This window comes from Lampetra fluviatilis, chromosome 15 (assembly GCF_964198595.1).
Source record: "Lampetra fluviatilis chromosome 15, kcLamFluv1.1, whole genome shotgun sequence".
NCBI classification, from domain to species: Eukaryota; Metazoa; Chordata; class Hyperoartia; order Petromyzontiformes; family Petromyzontidae; genus Lampetra; species Lampetra fluviatilis.
This window is the reverse complement of record NC_136289.1, coordinates 6,584,041-6,600,908: the sequence shown is the minus strand read 5'-3', so window position 1 is coordinate 6,600,908 and position 16,868 is coordinate 6,584,041. Positions and strand designations below refer to the sequence as shown.

The 16,868-nt window shown below is 46.5% G+C and overlaps 1 protein-coding gene across 1 annotated transcript in view; it reads left to right on the top strand.

Annotated features, from left to right (window-relative positions):
• Positions 1 to 16,868, top strand: part of TRPC4 (transient receptor potential cation channel subfamily C member 4) — a 77,514-nt gene that overhangs the window by 16,896 nt on the left and 43,750 nt on the right. The window contains exon 2 of the mRNA XM_078863005.1: positions 1,530 to 1,923. Within this exon, the coding sequence (XP_078719131.1) occupies positions 1,530 to 1,923 (394 nt within the window). The remainder of the gene's footprint in view (positions 1 to 1,529; positions 1,924 to 16,868) is intronic.

Here is a 16,868-nt window from a genome sequence, read left to right as displayed (position 1 = left end):
TCGGAACCCGCCCATGCCGAGCGCAGTTTGTGCCTTTAGCAGAGAGGCGTCGTTGCCCCGTGTTATATTTACCTGCCGTGTCTCGAGACGTCGCTTTCAGCAGGGTCCTTGGCTAATTCGATGCATGCGCGTTGGGGCGTGTGGGAGTAAACCAGAGTGTCCTGCAGAAAGCAAAAAGCCGCACATGTTCGAGACGGAGGTACAACTCCACGCTTCGCACGGTCACATTGCAAAGTCCGTTGCTGGTCGTGCCATCTTCTGGTCACCTCTCGGCATCTTGTACCTGCGTCGCCTTAGTGCTGACCGGGTGGTGGTTCCTCTTGGTATTATGCTACATATACGACCAGGGTAACACTCAAAGCTTCACACGGATTCTAAAATCCATTGCCGTCCCGCCATCTGGCCACCACTCACCTCGTACAGTACCTGCTTTGACTTACCACTGACACAGTAATTTAGTGGCTCGGTTATCATCCAGTCAACACAATCGTTTGCTTATGTCATGAAGATCAGCGTGAGAAAAATGTGGTGTTCGCTCCGCTGTTAAAGCACAGGGCAACCATCATGAAGCCGCGATATGTATCACGGGCAGAAACTATTTTACTATTTTTATTTTACCAGATAAGGACAACTGAGCTATACAGCTCGTTTTCCTGGTCACAAATAATCGTTCAACGAAGTGGCTTATCACGTGGAAATGTATAGCAGCCAAATGTTCTAAACGCATGTTTATAAATGTGGAGGGAAAACCCGGAGAACCCGGAGAAAAATTCACGCAACTACGAGGAGAGACACATGCAAACTCCCAAATATACAGCAGGCGTAAAGGGTCGGGATCGAACCCACGACCTCCTGTAGACCAGGCGAGGTAGTTAACTTCTCCTAGCCATCGTGATGATGAGAGAGAAAGAGATGAAAACTCCAAATACACGGCAGGCGTCAGGGTCGGGATCGAACCCACGACCTCCTGTAGACTAGGCGAGGTAGTTAACTTCTCCTAGCCACGGTGATGATGAGAGAGAGAGAGAGATGCAAACTCCAAATACACAGCAGGCGTCAAGGGTCAGGATCTAACCCACGCCCTCCTGTATACAAGGCGAGGTAGGTAACATCTCCTAGCCACGGTGATGATGAAAGAGAGACGCAAACTCCAAATACACAGCAGGCGTCAAGGGTCAGGATCTAACCCACGACCTCCTGCAGACCAGGCGAGGTAGTTAACATCTCCTAGCCACTGTGATGATGAGAGAGAGAGAGACGCAAACCCCAAATTTCCAGCAGGCGTCAAGGGTCGGGATCGAACCCACGACATCCTGTAGACCAGGCAAGGTAGTTAAATTCTCATAGCCACCGTGATGATGAGAGAGAGAGAGAGAGACGCAAACATACAGCAGGCGTCAAGGGTCGTGATCGAACCCACGACCTCCTGTAGACCAGGCGAGGCAGTAAACATCTCGCAGTAGCCGCGCGGCAGTTGGGGGCGAATTCTTACTGCGAACATTTCTCTCCCCCCGAATGTCGCCACGCAGGCGGGTGGCCTCCGGACATATGGCCCAGTCCTACTACAGACGCGCGGGCGCGAGCGAACAACGCCGCGACCGCATCCCCCTGCGCATCGTGCGAGCCGAGGCGGGCCTCTCACCGGCCGAGCGGGCCTTCCTGGCGGCCGTCGAGAGCGGCGACTACTGCACGGTGAAGCGGGCGCTGGACGACGTGTCGGTCTACGGCCACATCGACGTCAACTGCCTGGACCCGCTGGGGCGCAGCGCGCTGCTGCTCGCCATCGACAACGACAACCTGGAGATCGTCGAGCTGCTGCTGAGCTACAAGCTGTCGGCGTGGGACGCGCTCCTGCACGCCATCCGCAAGGAGGCCATAGGTGCCGTGCAGCTGCTGCTGGACCACATCAAGTGCGTGCCACAGGTGAGGTCGTCGGCAGCGTCGGCTTTGGGGCAGAGGTCGCAAACGGGTTTTGATTCCTTACCCGTACCCGGCCGCACCAGGGTCGCAAATGGGTACCCGTACCCATACCCGGCCGGGTACAGGTAGCCGTTCCCTACCCGTACCCGTACCCTACCCGAAATGAGTGACAAACGGTTACTCACCAGTGACTCACGGCCTACCCGTACCCGGCCGCACCAGGGTCGCAAACGGGTACCCGTACCCGGCCGGGTACGGGTAGCCGGGTATCGGGTAGGGTACGGGTATCGGGTACCCGGTTGCGACCTCTGCTTTGGGGTTGAGCGGGCGCGCAGGTGAACGCGCGACTTCCTGTGGGGAATGGCAGGGCACCGGTGGACAGCAGCAGAAGTAGCTACGTATGAATCTTGACTGAAAAGCTTTCGTGACTGCAGGAATTCATGTTCTTTGGGTCTTTCGGTAAAGTCACGTAGATAGGTTGAAATTAATTTTATTTTTTATTAATTTGAACCTATCTACGTAACTTTACACAAAGAATAAGAAAGGTTTCAGTGTGAAGTCACTGCACTCTGCATTCGGGTCCCATTACAAACGTGGGATAAATATAAACTGCACAAATAACAAAAAAATAACGAACAAAAAAACTGCGACGTTTCGACATCCTCCTGATGACGTTCACTTGTGTTGTGATCGAAACGTCGTAGTTTTTTGTTATTTTTTTTGTTATTTTCTTTCAACCCACCTACGTGACTTCACCGAAAGACCCAAAGAATATAGCTACATATGCTACGGGCCCCGCACTTTCAAGGGCCCCGCGCTAAATGCTTTCAAGCTATCAATTCCGGTTTAGTGATTCTGCACTTGCTCTATTACTAAAGTACTATACTGCCTTCAACTTTTATGAACGACTGGCTGTTTAAGGTTAGCGATTTGTCGTTTTATCTGGCTGTATAGCAAATGAAAAAATACAATTACTTTACTATGCAAGTTAAACATTTGTTTCAATATTTGTGTTTTATTTTATTTAGGGCCCCTTTATAACATGCGCTACAGGCCCCGCACTAGCTTAATCCGGCACTGCAGGGCAGGGGTGGGTGGCTCGGATAAAAAAAACAAGAACATGGATCATGCAAATTGTGTGGAAAATGCGTAATAAAAACATTTTTTAACGGCAGGAAGTATATTGCAGATTAAGCAATCATTGGAAGGACGTGATACACCACGTCAAGTTTTAACTGCTGTGATTCTCACTCTTACACCCGTGCTGTTTTCGTTTACTAATTCAAGCACATTGACATACTAATTTCTCCAGCCCCCACCCGTCCCTGCACACCACAAACCCTCCCCCCTCTCCCCCCCGTGAACTCCTGCAGCCACGACTCTACCCCCCCTTCCCCCCCCCCCCAGTGCCTATATAAAGCCACAACAGCAGACCATTCTTTCTCACCTGATGACGGACGCTTGTGTTGCGACCGAAACGTCGTATTGTTTTATTATCTTTTATATCTACGTGACTTTACCGAAAGAACCAGAGAGTATACTACTATATTGCTGTTACAATAATTTTTTATCGAGCAGCAAAAATCCGTCACCGAGAATGAAACTTATTGGTTTGACTGCCGTACGATTAAATATTTCCGTGTAGCGGGGCGTGTGAGAAAGTGAATCCCCTACGCATGTACGTATGCTGCACTTCTTTCGCACCGTACGTGGCCAACCGTGCTCATCGGATGTGTGAGAGTGGAGGGATAGCCCAGCGGCCGCGCCTTCGCCGCTTGTTGCAGAGGTTCCCGGTTTGAATCCGTGCGACCACCCTGGTTATTACCGCGCATGTACTAACTGTAGTGGTAATAATACTACGTGGCGTCTACTTCACAATGGACGTTCAAGATCCATTGACGTCATTCGCAAGAGCATGTATAATCCCAAATCATAGCAATCGTGGCCCATACTGGCAGACTAATTCCCCGGGTCACTCTTGCAGTGGAGACTATTCTGGCCTCTTGAGTTCTCACCTGGTTAAACAAGATGAACTTAAGCTCTTTAGTCATGTTAACACGAATTGACTCATTTGTACAAGTGAGCCTATGGCATTCAAATCAGTCTTAGGAACACCACATCTCAAAAATCCTGAATCCCCTGTTAGCTGTCACTAATCAGTGTCCAAGATTCAGAGACACATACGGCAATACCATAACGATTAACCTTATTTGGAGTATATTAATGTTGGACTGCAGAGATGCATCTTTGTCTTCTCATATCCTTGTGTTTTGTAACATTCATGTTGCAATGACCAATCTGGTCTAAGCCTCTTTTCCGATCTTCTGTCTTCCTTGAAGTTTGCTCCGAAATGTTTAAAGGAGTTCCCTTAATCATGTTTTTTCTCTCCTTACATAGATGTCCTCTCCTACCGGGGCATCGCCTGGCTTTTCTCGCCACTAATTACAATTCCATATGATGTTGCCACCCTGTCAAGGGTAACTTCATAGACCTGCCATCCTTCTGCTGACTTTGCAATCAGATCAATGTCATCTGCGAATCTAAGATTGCAGATCAATCATTCTCAGAATGGTACAGAACTGTCAAACGATTTACACGCGTCTGACATCGTGTTCTAAATACACGTTATATATGCATGGTCATAACGGACAACCCTGTTGTTTGTGGAACGACTCACTAAAAGCATTTTCCATCAGATCTCCACCCATTGTACTGTTGTATAATGATTCTTCAGCTATTATTTTACTTGGACTCTTAAACGTCTTCATAACCCCGCCCCCATGAGACCTTATTGTCATATACGATCGAAGGCTTTTTTTTAATCAATAAAAATATGATGGAGGTCTTTCTGATGTTCATTATATTTCTCAGAGGTTGAAAATGTGTTCTGCTGTACTTCCTCCAGCCCTGACACCTGCTTCTTCTTCCTATAAAGAGGCTTCTACCTGTGGGTTGACACATTTTTAAAACATAGTAGAAATAAATAAATGGTTATATTTACATTGTATGATATTTCCTTTTTTTCAAATATCGATATCATTACACATTTGGACCATTGCATTGGCCAATTGCCAGACTGTCAGATGGCCTTGCAGATTCTGCACAGAATTTAAGTTATAATTTCTCCTCCTCTAAGGAATTCAACAAATCTAGTTTCCTAAGTGTCTTAGACCTTGCTTATTTGTGTGTCCCAGACGACATTTCTCTGTCGTGTCTTCCCTGTCACCGTATGGAATTTTTCCGACTCTGGGATTCCAGGCCTCTGGATTATCAAGATATTCTTTTGTGGAGGTGGGTTCATCTTCTTGGTTCTTTCGGTAAAGTCACGTAGAAGGGAAGTAATAAAATAATAAAAATAAAACATAATAAAACAATTATTTATTTTATTATGTTTTATTTTTTATTGTTTTATTTTTATTATTTTATTATTTCCCTTCTACGTGACTTTACCGAAAAAACCAAGAAGATGAATCCCTGCAGTCACGAAAGCTTTAAATCGAAAAATTGGAGGTGGGTTGTTTATTTTTCATTGTCATCACTGGCATCTCAGTGGGTGTGGACGGCTGTTGGCTCATGACGAGCTCATTCTCACCGTGTTGGCCCTCTGGCTCAGTTTATCCCATATGGATGGCCAGACACCCTCCTCCTCCCCACTCGGCAAGGCGTAGTAGCGGGAGAGGCGGTTTAGTGGGGCCGATTTGCCGACCATGCGACAGGCAGCACTGAGTTTCAGAGTCTCAGTAACAGGCGACGGCCTGACATTATTTTATAATTTTTGGTCAAGGTGACCCGTGTTTGCACGAAGTACATGAATAGTTGTTAAAAGTTTATTCAACAAAGTTGCAGGCAGTTTTAAAATGTGGCCATTATGAATGCGGTGCACCTTGGTCTACCGTCTACTGGTATTAATTCCACGTTGGACGTTATTTTTAGCTCGTTTGTTTGGCCCATATTGTCTGTGGGAGTGATGCTTCGGTCGAAAGCTTCAGAAGCCCGATGGCACTGGCGTAAATGATTACACCTCTCCCATGACTCATTGCAGTGGAAATCAGTCCAAGGTTTCCACATTTAAACAAGTACTTCTCGGAAACATGACTCTTGAAGGGCTAAAGGCCAATGGATTCAATGTTGGTGGCTTTCTCCAAGAAAACAACACCTTACACAGTCATTTATTTTAATGAATAATTAATTTCCGCTATCCTATCTATATCCAGATTCATTATCTTTTTTGGTAAAGTTGACCTGTGTTTTTTGCGAACTGTACATGAACGGTTGTTATATTCCTACCAAAACAAAGTTGCAGGTAGTGTTCAAATATGGCGATTTTGAAATGGTCCATTCTTGTGCCTGGTGATGTTGCGTGGATCTTTATCATCCTCTTTCCCAGTGGTCGCCAATCTTTCAGAAATCCCCAACAATAAATAGCTGCACAGCCGTGAGAAATGGCCTGTCTCTTGCCGTGTTATTACAACGGATTGGAATCACTCCAGGAGTGGCGATGAGAGTCAGATTCAACAGAGTCCCGTCAGACGTCACTACTCGTGACCCCTCTCTACCCACAGCCAGATGTCACAGACACTCAGGGAAGCATTGTGATTGCAGCCACGTTCACGGAGGGCCACGAATGCTCATGGCTAAGTCTTAAGCAGGTGATTTTAAAAATGCCGGCGTCCTCGAGGGAACGACAAATTGTGTACAGATTCAATCAAAGAAAATAACAAAAAACTACGACGTTTCGATCACAACACAAGCGATCGTCATCAGGAGGAAAAAAGAGCCCTGTACATCTCCTCCACGATGGCGCAGAGGTGGCTTACCTGTGGCTACCTTCGCGCATTTGTGGAGGCCGCTCTCCGATCTTACATTAACATGGTAATCTCTCACAAACATGCTAATTTATCACATTAACATAACTAGCCCCGCCCACTTCGTTTATGACCCTTGGGCTACACCCATTTTAAACCTTTAAAACAGCCTGCGTCAGCAGCTTTCCCCCTCTTTTCTCCTCCTGATGACGATCGCTTGCGTTGTGATCGAAACGTCGCAGTTTTTGGTTATTTTCTTTGAAACTATCTACGTGACTTTACCGAAAGTCCCAAAGAATATGTGTACAGATTATAAAAAGTTTCACGTAAACCGTGAGCTCACTCCTAGAAGACAACGCTTCGCGACGTTTTCATTTTTCTATTTTTAGATTTAGCCGGAAAGGGTTTAGCACGCCAGCGACCTGAGATTTATTTCTGGCCATGGCGAACATCGGCGGGTGATACCCGAAGCAGTCGTGCGGACCCTCTCCCTTTGTCAACTCACACTGACAGGGGTGGTGATGTATGGTCGAACAGTCCCCACGACCAACCCTCAGTGTTGTGTCGACAATGGGCCGTACAATGCGATTGTTATGAGATTAGACGTTAGACCCTTTACTTATCACCAGGTTGAGAGCCCAGTTAGGACCAAATACAGGGTGCTTCAACAATGTTTCAACACTTATATGGGACTATCCTTTTGAATGGAAAAATAACGGATAATACACTGGAATATGATAACAAATGTATGTTAATAGCTTCAAAAGTCATAGTCTCGACGCATTCGCCATCATTGTCAACACGCGCCTGGAATCTTCTCCAGGTGGTCCCCAGAGTCTGGGGGCACATTTCTCGTGGTGTTGTTGAAAATTCTCAGAAGTGTAAAAAAAAAAAATTAAGCACCCTGTACATCTCCTTCTCAAGGGAGAAGAGACATCGATAAGAAATGGTACAGCGTACAAATGGAATAACGGAATGAAAAACCCAAAGTCCATTTTAAAAAAAGGCAAACATTTCTGAAAATGTTACTGTGGCTAAAACGAGAGTAGTTCTCCATCATTGCTCCTCGCAATTCAATCAGCAGCAGCAAGTGGCCTGTGTGCTATAGGAATGGATCTGTTGACCTAAAACGCTTCACCACCACTCTCTTAAATATTCTGAAAGTCCCCACCTCACCATTCCACGCCCAGAATGCAGGGTACATTTTATTTTATGATGAATATGTAAATCCGCTGGTGAGGTCCCTATGCGTTTTTTTTATTTATTGCAATCCTGTACCAGGAGCTTTTCCTCTGATAAGTTCGGGGTAATTCCAGAGACTTTGAGGCAGAATTAATTCAAATGTATGGGCAGAAATTCAGATATGAGGACTTTGCAATTCATTTGTGGCTGTTTTTTTTCTTTCTACCTGCTTGCTTCTCCCGATACGTTGTACTAAATGCATTTCCCCACGTTGATTAATATCATTAATATAATTCATCATCAATATAATGATATTAATGTCAAATATTTACTCAGGACAAGCCTCGCTGAGTCAAAAGAAGATATTCCCAGAAGGGGTCCTCCCTTTTAGTTGTTTGGCCAATTCCATGAGAGTTTGACTTCGTGTGTGAGGAAACTTAAGGACCCCGAGAAAACCCACCACAGGAGACAATCAGCACGGTCAATCCCATGGTCACCTCGTCGCCACACACCTACAACACCTGGCAAGCCATGGTGGTCACCCATTCAAGCACTAACTTAGGCGCAACGCTGGTTTACTTTGGATCGGGTAGTAGGCTTAATTAATATATATTAATTGTGCATATTATATGGAGCGAAAAGCTTTCAAATATATTAAGAATTGAATTTGTTTTTTTATATCATCTAAATGCAACTGCATCTCAAGACGCTGTACAGAACAATAATTTTATTTAACTTTCGATTTAAAGCTTTCGTGACTGCAGGGATTCATATTCTTGGTTCTTTCGGTAAAGTCACGTAGAAGGGAAGTAATAAAATAATAAAATAAAACATAATAAAAGAAGTATGTCTCCCCGACAGACCTGGTCTTCACCTGAGGACGGCTGCTTGCATTGTGGCCGAAACGTCGTGAGAATTATTTTATTATGTTTTATTTGTATTATTTTATTACTTCCCTTCTACGTGACTTTACCGAAAGAACCAAGAAGAATTTTATTTAATTTATACAGAGATACAGACAGTCTGAATAAAAATAAGACCTTGAGTGTGTATTGAACAGGGGACAGCGAGTCGACTGCATGGATGGCTTGGGACGAGGAGTTCTAGACATTGGGGGCAGCAAAGAACGAGCAACCTCCCAGTGAGCGAAAGTTGACTCGGAGCTGTGGTAGGAACCCGTGGTGGCTCGGCCAGAGAGGGATCATGGAGGGGGGGGGGGTATTTAAACGAAATGAGAGAGGAGCAGTAGAAATGGGCGAGCACATCGAAGGCTCTTAAAGACAGCGAGAGCAATCATGAAATTGATCGGAGATTGGATTAGGACACTGTGGAAGGATCTGAGTTAATTAACCATCTTTCTGAGCAGAGGCATGAATGAAAACTCACTTGTATTGTCACAAAGCATTTCACATTTACATATGTACATTTAACTGATCAAATTTATTGTTTAATGTTTGCTCAATATGTTTTTATTTTTTATACAAGCTTATCCCATCAAGCTCTATAAGGTTTAATCACAGGAGAGGTTTTTTTTAATATCTAAGGGGCCGTCCATAAATGACGTCACGCGATTCTAGACGATTTTTGACCCCCCCGTCGTCACACGGCATCACAAAAAATCAGACCCCCCTCAAATATGACATCACAAAGCTCTGCCCCCCCCCCCCAAAAAAAATAAACATGCTTCAAATCGCTTTAAACTATTGTCATTGTAGTGGGTATTTAATGTGCCGCTGCACTCTGATGTTGGAGAAAACATTTATTAAAAAGTATATTTAATACAGTAGAACGTGTTGTCTATATTTATTTAAAGTTGCGCATTTTGATATGACGTCACATTTCTCAACCCCCCCCCCCCCCTTGTCACACATCGTCACAAATATCTGACCCCCCTCCCCTAGGTGCATGATGTCATTTATGGACGGCCCCTAAATAGAAAATGAGACACGGGAAAGAGAAATAGCATATTTTGTCAAAATACTAGCCAAAGTACTAATAACCTACGTTGGTTGCACTCCGGAGTCCTCTTACACCCACAAGCAAAGCAAGGATATATATTTTATTTTTATTTTCATAGCGTCATTCATGCTAATTGCATCTCACAACGCTGTAGAACAATTATACGCATAATCACATTCAGGGCTAAATGCTATGTTTAGCAATTATATTGTTTTTTATAAGTAAATGAAACCAGATTTGAAGCTTTCGTAACTGCAGGAATTACTCTTTGGTTCTTTCGGTAAAGTCACGTAGAAAGAAAATTAATTAAATAATATGCATATTATAAATAACAAAATGTTCTTTCTACGTGACTTTACCGAAATAACCAAAGAGTAAATAAAACCCATAGGAAAAATCTGCATAAACATATGAAGAAATTGTATGAAAACAAAAAGGTAGAAAAAAGAACAAAAGTTACCACAACAGAGGTATAGAAAATTATTCTGTACGGTAGCTCCTCACACCCGCAAGAGCAGTCATACGGTGGCGTCTCCAACTAAACATCTTTCACGGAGACAACAGTATTCTCTCACGACCTTAAGGTCACCGCAACCAAGGCAGTGTTGCAAGCGAGTGAACTGAATTTCAGCTTGCGAATGTGATTTTTTTCACGATGTCTCTGAGAAGTGCACTTCACGGATGCGGATGATGACACCGACGATTAGAAATAAAATCATCCGGTAGGTCCGGCAGCACCACCTACGAATGCTATCCGTGTGAGTTAAGTCTCTTGACTGAAATAAAAAATTTAAAAAACATGAAGGGGGAAAATAAATAAATAAACCAACATTTCGCCGCATGCATCACCAACGCTGCTTCATGACATCAACATTATATATCTCGTAAGGTGACGTTTTGGGTAACGACCCTTATTCAGAGTAGGGGGGACGGGCCAGACAGAGGACTTCACAGTCTCTCTCGCCTCACTTTCTGCAATGAAGAAGGGACGTTGCCCAAAATGTCAGCTTGCGACATTTGTTTGTCCGTAATAAGACAGCGTTCATGACGAATGCGGTGCCATTAATTTCTGAAATTTGTTTTACAAATACCTATTAACGTTTACATATGCTTCCTGCTGCTACCTTTAGTTGGAAGCTGATTTGATGCAGAGTGCCTTGTCCATGAATGGAAATACATCCGTTGATTTTGTTCTGGTTTTCCACGTAAAATTAAATGTCGATCACCCTTTCGGCCTTCTGCCCTTATATTAACCTGCAGCATTTTCATGAAGCAAACACACAACGCATTGGTTTTGGCTTTCTGGATCTCACTAGAAGTTAGGCTTGATGAGCAAATGCGAGGTTCAATTGATGAGAGCACTCCCTCTCAGTAATGGAGCCTTATCAGCGCAAAATAAATCAATACGTAGGTGGCCGTTTGAGAACGAGACATCTTTCCTCAAGCTCATCAGAAAAGTTGCATATTAGTTGCGGCAGAAGAGTATATCATAATGTGGATCTCGAGATTGAAACTGAAGCCAAAGCATACAAATAAGAACATCTCACATTAGTATAACGATGGGATCATTCATACACGCTCTTCATTCTGCCTAATGGACTGTGCGTAAACTGCATTCGCCCTCGGCGCAACTTTTTTCACGAGTTTACACAAAATAATTACTGCACTAAAAAACACTAATGATGGGTGGCTGCGGATGGCCAAGGGACAGTTTCCCATAAAAAAAAAACAAATGCTGCAATGTATTTACGAAATTTCCATCATTGAGGTGTCGCATGTGATTGAACAAGCGTGGATCTGACACGTGAACAAACATGCGCCTGACTGCACTCACGGCCACTGGCTTTGCAAACACAATGTACACCCACGTGGCCCCTCTAAGATTAGAAGCCATTCAGATCGTTAAAAAAAAACCTTTGCATCGCCGGCCCTCCGCACCGCCGGCCCTCCGCACACCGGTTAATCTCTCGCCGCGTGCGCTAATGAGATTGTGTTTTTTATTCCTACGCAGACACCTGCCGCGAACATTGCGCCTTTGTGCCCTGATTTATGCGCTTATTTTCCACTCGCCCCGCACAACGCGCTACCGGTGCGTATGAAATGCGGCATTGCGTCACTCGGACCCTCGCTAAGCTGCGTGCGTAAGGGGAGGCGGCATTGTCTCTGAGATGGGACACGCGAACACAATGTCGGACTTTCTGTATGCTCACGATAGATAGATAAATAGAGCGTATTGCACCATTAAAAAAAAATCGGGGGTGTACGTGTGTTGTGTGTGTCTTGGGGAGTGGTAGTGTAGCGGTTAGCGCGCAGAACTACGAATCCGGCCACCCAAGTTCGATTCCCGCTCACAGACAACACCAGTGGCGATTATCTGAACGGATCCTGGGCCTCCCATACATAGGTCGATCTGTAAACATTGGCACTAGGGAGGTAAATGCGGCCGGGCGTGGTGCTGGTCGCCCACCCCCTCGTGTGTCGTGCCGGCTTTCATAGGTGCTCGCAAACAGCACGTGCCTCAAAAGTCTGTTAAGGCTATATGGGGGATCTTGTTTTTTTTGTGCAAGCTGGAACGAAAAATTGCCCTCCACCTGAACAATTGACCCTTATGGCGGTACCCCGGGGTACCAAATAATACAAAATGGCCGATGCAATTATATATTTAATTTCTGGGACACCAATTTTCCAGGGGTGTACTTAACTCCGCGACTGGGGTACCAATCAATCAGAAATCGGTGCTACTCCGCGACGTCGAAACGCAAGCGAGGACGATTGCGCTGAAACCCTGAACGCTCGTATGCACCAAAGTGTATCGTGTACAGCTCGTCGAGTGAGTCGATTGCCGCATCGCCGACCATCAACAGACTAAAAATGACTGCATCACGGACATTATGCGACAGCCGGGGTACTATGGTACCCCGGGGTACTATGGTACTATGGTACCCCGGGGTACCGCCATAAGGTTCAATTGTCAAAATCAATTGCGTTCTCTAAAACAAAAGAATGTTGACATACTCTGTATTTTAACGTAGAGCTTAATTTGAGTTGGAGCTGTCCGAAGCTTAGCTCCGGAACATATTCCCTCGCCATCCCCCTCCCCCATGTCCCTCGCCCTGCTATTGGTGATGGGCGGGCAGCAATATATCAATGAAAAATAAAGCCCTGTGTAAATGGATCATGTATCTGTCAACGTATGTGTAGTGACGCGGACACACATTTTTGCTTTATCATTAAGAGCCTATATTTTGGACACAACGCAATTCCTAGGCCCGGCCTTCTGTTCTTGATCCTTGAACTTCGTCTTCTCTCCAACCATGTTGTCACTTGCGGTTTTCGGTATCGTAAGGGTACCAGAATGTGCATGGCTCGAGGTGCAATCACGGACTCACTGACCAGCACCTGCAACAGACATCAATCGTTGCATACACTGGCCCACCGATTGCAGGAAAAAAATGCGAGCTCCCGACGGCATTTCTATGCAACCCTGGTAAGTGCGTATCCGGAGAGGCATTCTGTTTAAGAAATCGGTTGCCAGCAGGCATGGAACGGCTAACGTGCTGGAAACCAATGTGTCCCGACAAGGCGAACTCCCCAATCTGCACCAGCGCATAGATTTGCCCCACAATCCCCATGCTACCGCTGTTTGCCGCCACGTACGTGCTGGAGACCGGCGATAAGCGACGGCCACTAGACGGTGGCAAGTCAAATATCTGGTGGGAAATAATAGTGGCCGACGCCCCCGTATCAATCAAAATGCAGACCTCTTCTACAGAACCCACCACAACCGAGGTCCCCGCGGCTGCCGCTTCGACCCGCTGAGCCAGCTTCTTCCACGGGTTTCCCGACTCGAGCCACCTGTGGAGGAGTGAGTCCCGACCCTCTTTAAGGGATTTCGCGACTCCGTTATTCCCGACGCTCACCGACTCTGATGGTACATCAAAAGTGGCGGTGGAGGTGGTGAGAGGTGATGATTCCATAGATGCGTGAGGTGAACTATCCAGCCGGGTGTCTGGGGTGTCGAGGCTCGCCTGGTGTTGTAGTGCAGCAGCCACCGATGAAGAGGTGGACGCTGTCTTCGCTGATGGCAGAGGGTCGTTCCTTCATCTACGCCCAATGTGCCGGGGCCGGCCTCAACGATGGTAGGTGATGGGCAGGCCCTGCTCTAGAGTCGCTCTCTCCCCTCTTGGCCCCCAACCTCGAGGTCATTGTGGAGTCGTCCCTCTGGGCCTCGTCCACCCATGGACCGCCACCACCACTCCTTCCAGTGGCTCTCCGCTGCCTGCAACTGCCACCGTGACGGGTGGGGCAACCCTTGTTTTGCAGCTTGGGCAGGACGTTCAGGCGCCGCACCCCAGGACCTTTATCTATAGGTGCCACCACTCAGGTCCGCTAGTTCATTTCTTCTTGTGCCCGCAGACACCGGGCTACCCACAAGGAGGTCTGTGCTTCCTCCTCCACTATGGACAGTACAGCGCCCATCTCGTGAACCAAGGCCAGCATTCTCTCCATCACTAACGAATGCAACGCCGCTTTGTCCAGCCGAGAGTAAGCCGCCTGCCCGAGCGCCGTTAGAGTGTTATGTTTGGTGAGGGGCGACTTTGCTTCCTCTCTTTTGCACTGTTGGAACTTCCTCTTCGCGTTGGATGGCGGCTGAAAAACTTCAGCCATCTTGCGGCAGGTTGCTTGCAGCGTGGCCCTTCGCTCTGCCGGTATGGCCTTGAAGATGGCAAGGGCTTCATCGTTTAAAGTCGTGGGCAGTGCCTTCAACGCCTCTTCCTCCGTCCAGTCCAATGCCTGGTATGCGGCCTCAAACCACCTGGTGAAGGCTCCCCAGTTACCTCCTGCTGCCACAAGACCGGCCCCAGCCAGTGAGGCCTGTCGGGTGCTCTCTTGTGCTCCACCGGCGCTGTCTCTGGCAGTAGTGTCCTGGCCACCACCAGTGTTCCAAGCATCCCTGGCTCCCCGGCCTCCACAGCGGTCGGCCGGATGGCGCCGACCACCGGTTCTCCCGCCACCACCTCCACCACTCCCATTCTCCCCTCCTTCCCGGCGAGCTTGCACCACGAGCTGGGAGACCACGTCTGTGAAGCAGTCGATCCGTCCCTCTAGCCGCTCCCATCCTTGGGTCATGGGCGGCGCTCGGGTGATTGGATTGGATGCTCCGGTTGCTGCGGCTGCCCCTGTTCTGTCACCACCGGCGCCCCCACAGCCTCTCTCACGTCCCCGAGATTGGTCTCCGGGTCCTCTTCGTCCCAGACATTCTGGATGAAGACCTCCTCATCGTCGGACGTCACCGGTGGGTGCCTTCATCAGATTGGGCGCGACATTTGTCAGAAACCCCAATTCTGACACCGGTTATAGTGATGCCGACACATTCTTGCTTTCTTATTATGAGCCATAATTTCGGACACAACGCTATTCATAGGCCCCGGCTTTGGTTCTTGATGCTTACACTTCGTATTTTCTCCAACCGTCATTTCCCCTCGTGCTCTCCCCTTTTATATCCATCGAGCCCCCTTTCGCAAAGGTTCACTTACCCCATTTCCCTCAGCTAATGCTCGTCCTCCTTCTCCAATCGTTATCAACCGTTACCCCGACAGTCCACCCTCCTTTTCCCGCCTTTTACGTTTGAATTTCTCAACCAATCAGTTCATTTCTCTGGCCGTAACCAATCCTCTTTGAGGCCTCCCTGCACCAATCAGATGCCTATAACGCACTTCCTGACTGTCCGTCTGCGTAGGTACCCCGTCAGCCAAGTGGTCTATTGTTTTGGTCTTTAGATATCCATCAGGTGTGTAGAACACCTTTCAATCGTATTTAATTTAACCTGCTAATATATTTCAAAGGCACTCCCCCTTAACCAACTTTTTTTTACACATTTTCTTTAACACATGCTTTTTTTTTACACATGCCTTTCATGAAACGTGAAGGTCAAGTTGATCTCCGATTTTAGCACTCCCTTGAAAAACAACAACAACAAACTCCCCACTCGGCTCTTGACGTGATTACGTACCCAGTCACAGGCTGTTAAAAATTAGAAACAGAGACCAGGGAAGCCAGATGGCGGGTTCTTATGAGTGCACACACAATTTCTCAAATGTTACACGATACGAGACACTGACACGCGACACGTATTCGACACAGCAACCACATTACCGCAGGCGGGGTAAAGCGCATCCGGTTTGTTACTTGAGAATGTGATTAAAAGTAGGAAAGAAATTGATTATATTTACATTGGCATTATTTATTTCTTTGACTCACCACGTTCGTCATCAATACTGCCCTGTAGTAGAACAAACTATATTTGGCTGTTTCAGGCCCTGACCCTCCTTTAGAGCAGAGCCATTTCTGGAAAAATCAACCCGTTATATGCTTTATGTTATAATTAGGTATGCAATGATTTTATCCTCGAGCAATGCTATGAATAGGCACACTGTGTGGTCTTAATTCCGTTATGTGGGGTTGATGTCCTCACCCTGTTCTGCATGGGTTCCCTCTGGGTTCTCCAGTTTCCTCCCAGAGCCAAAGAAAAATGCAACGTAACTGGTATTGGGGGAAATAAAGATCCCAATGCTGAAGAATTTCCCGAGAATTACTTAACCAGGTGTATACGCAGCTACGTCACGCCTACTGTGAAAACTTGGCGAGACCCTCCTGTCAAAGAGTCTTGAGACTAAAGTGATGCTTTCCTCGGTAAATAAACGTACAAAATATAAAGGCATTTTTCCCCATCTAATTTTTACAGTTTTGCCCACAAAATAGCCTATCCACATGTACTGCTTTTTGTGTTAAAGTGGGGTCCCATAGATTACATGGAGTGTTCTTGCCAACTGCACCTGATAATCTAGCAGCATTTGTTTAACAATACTGACTGCTGACGAGACCCAGGAGGTTTAATCTGGTCCAGGGTTTGCTTGCTTAAATAAACGCTGCTGAATAATATTGATCTGCAAAGCTGCTGTAATGGCTAATGGATCTTTTTTTAATTAATATGTGGAGATG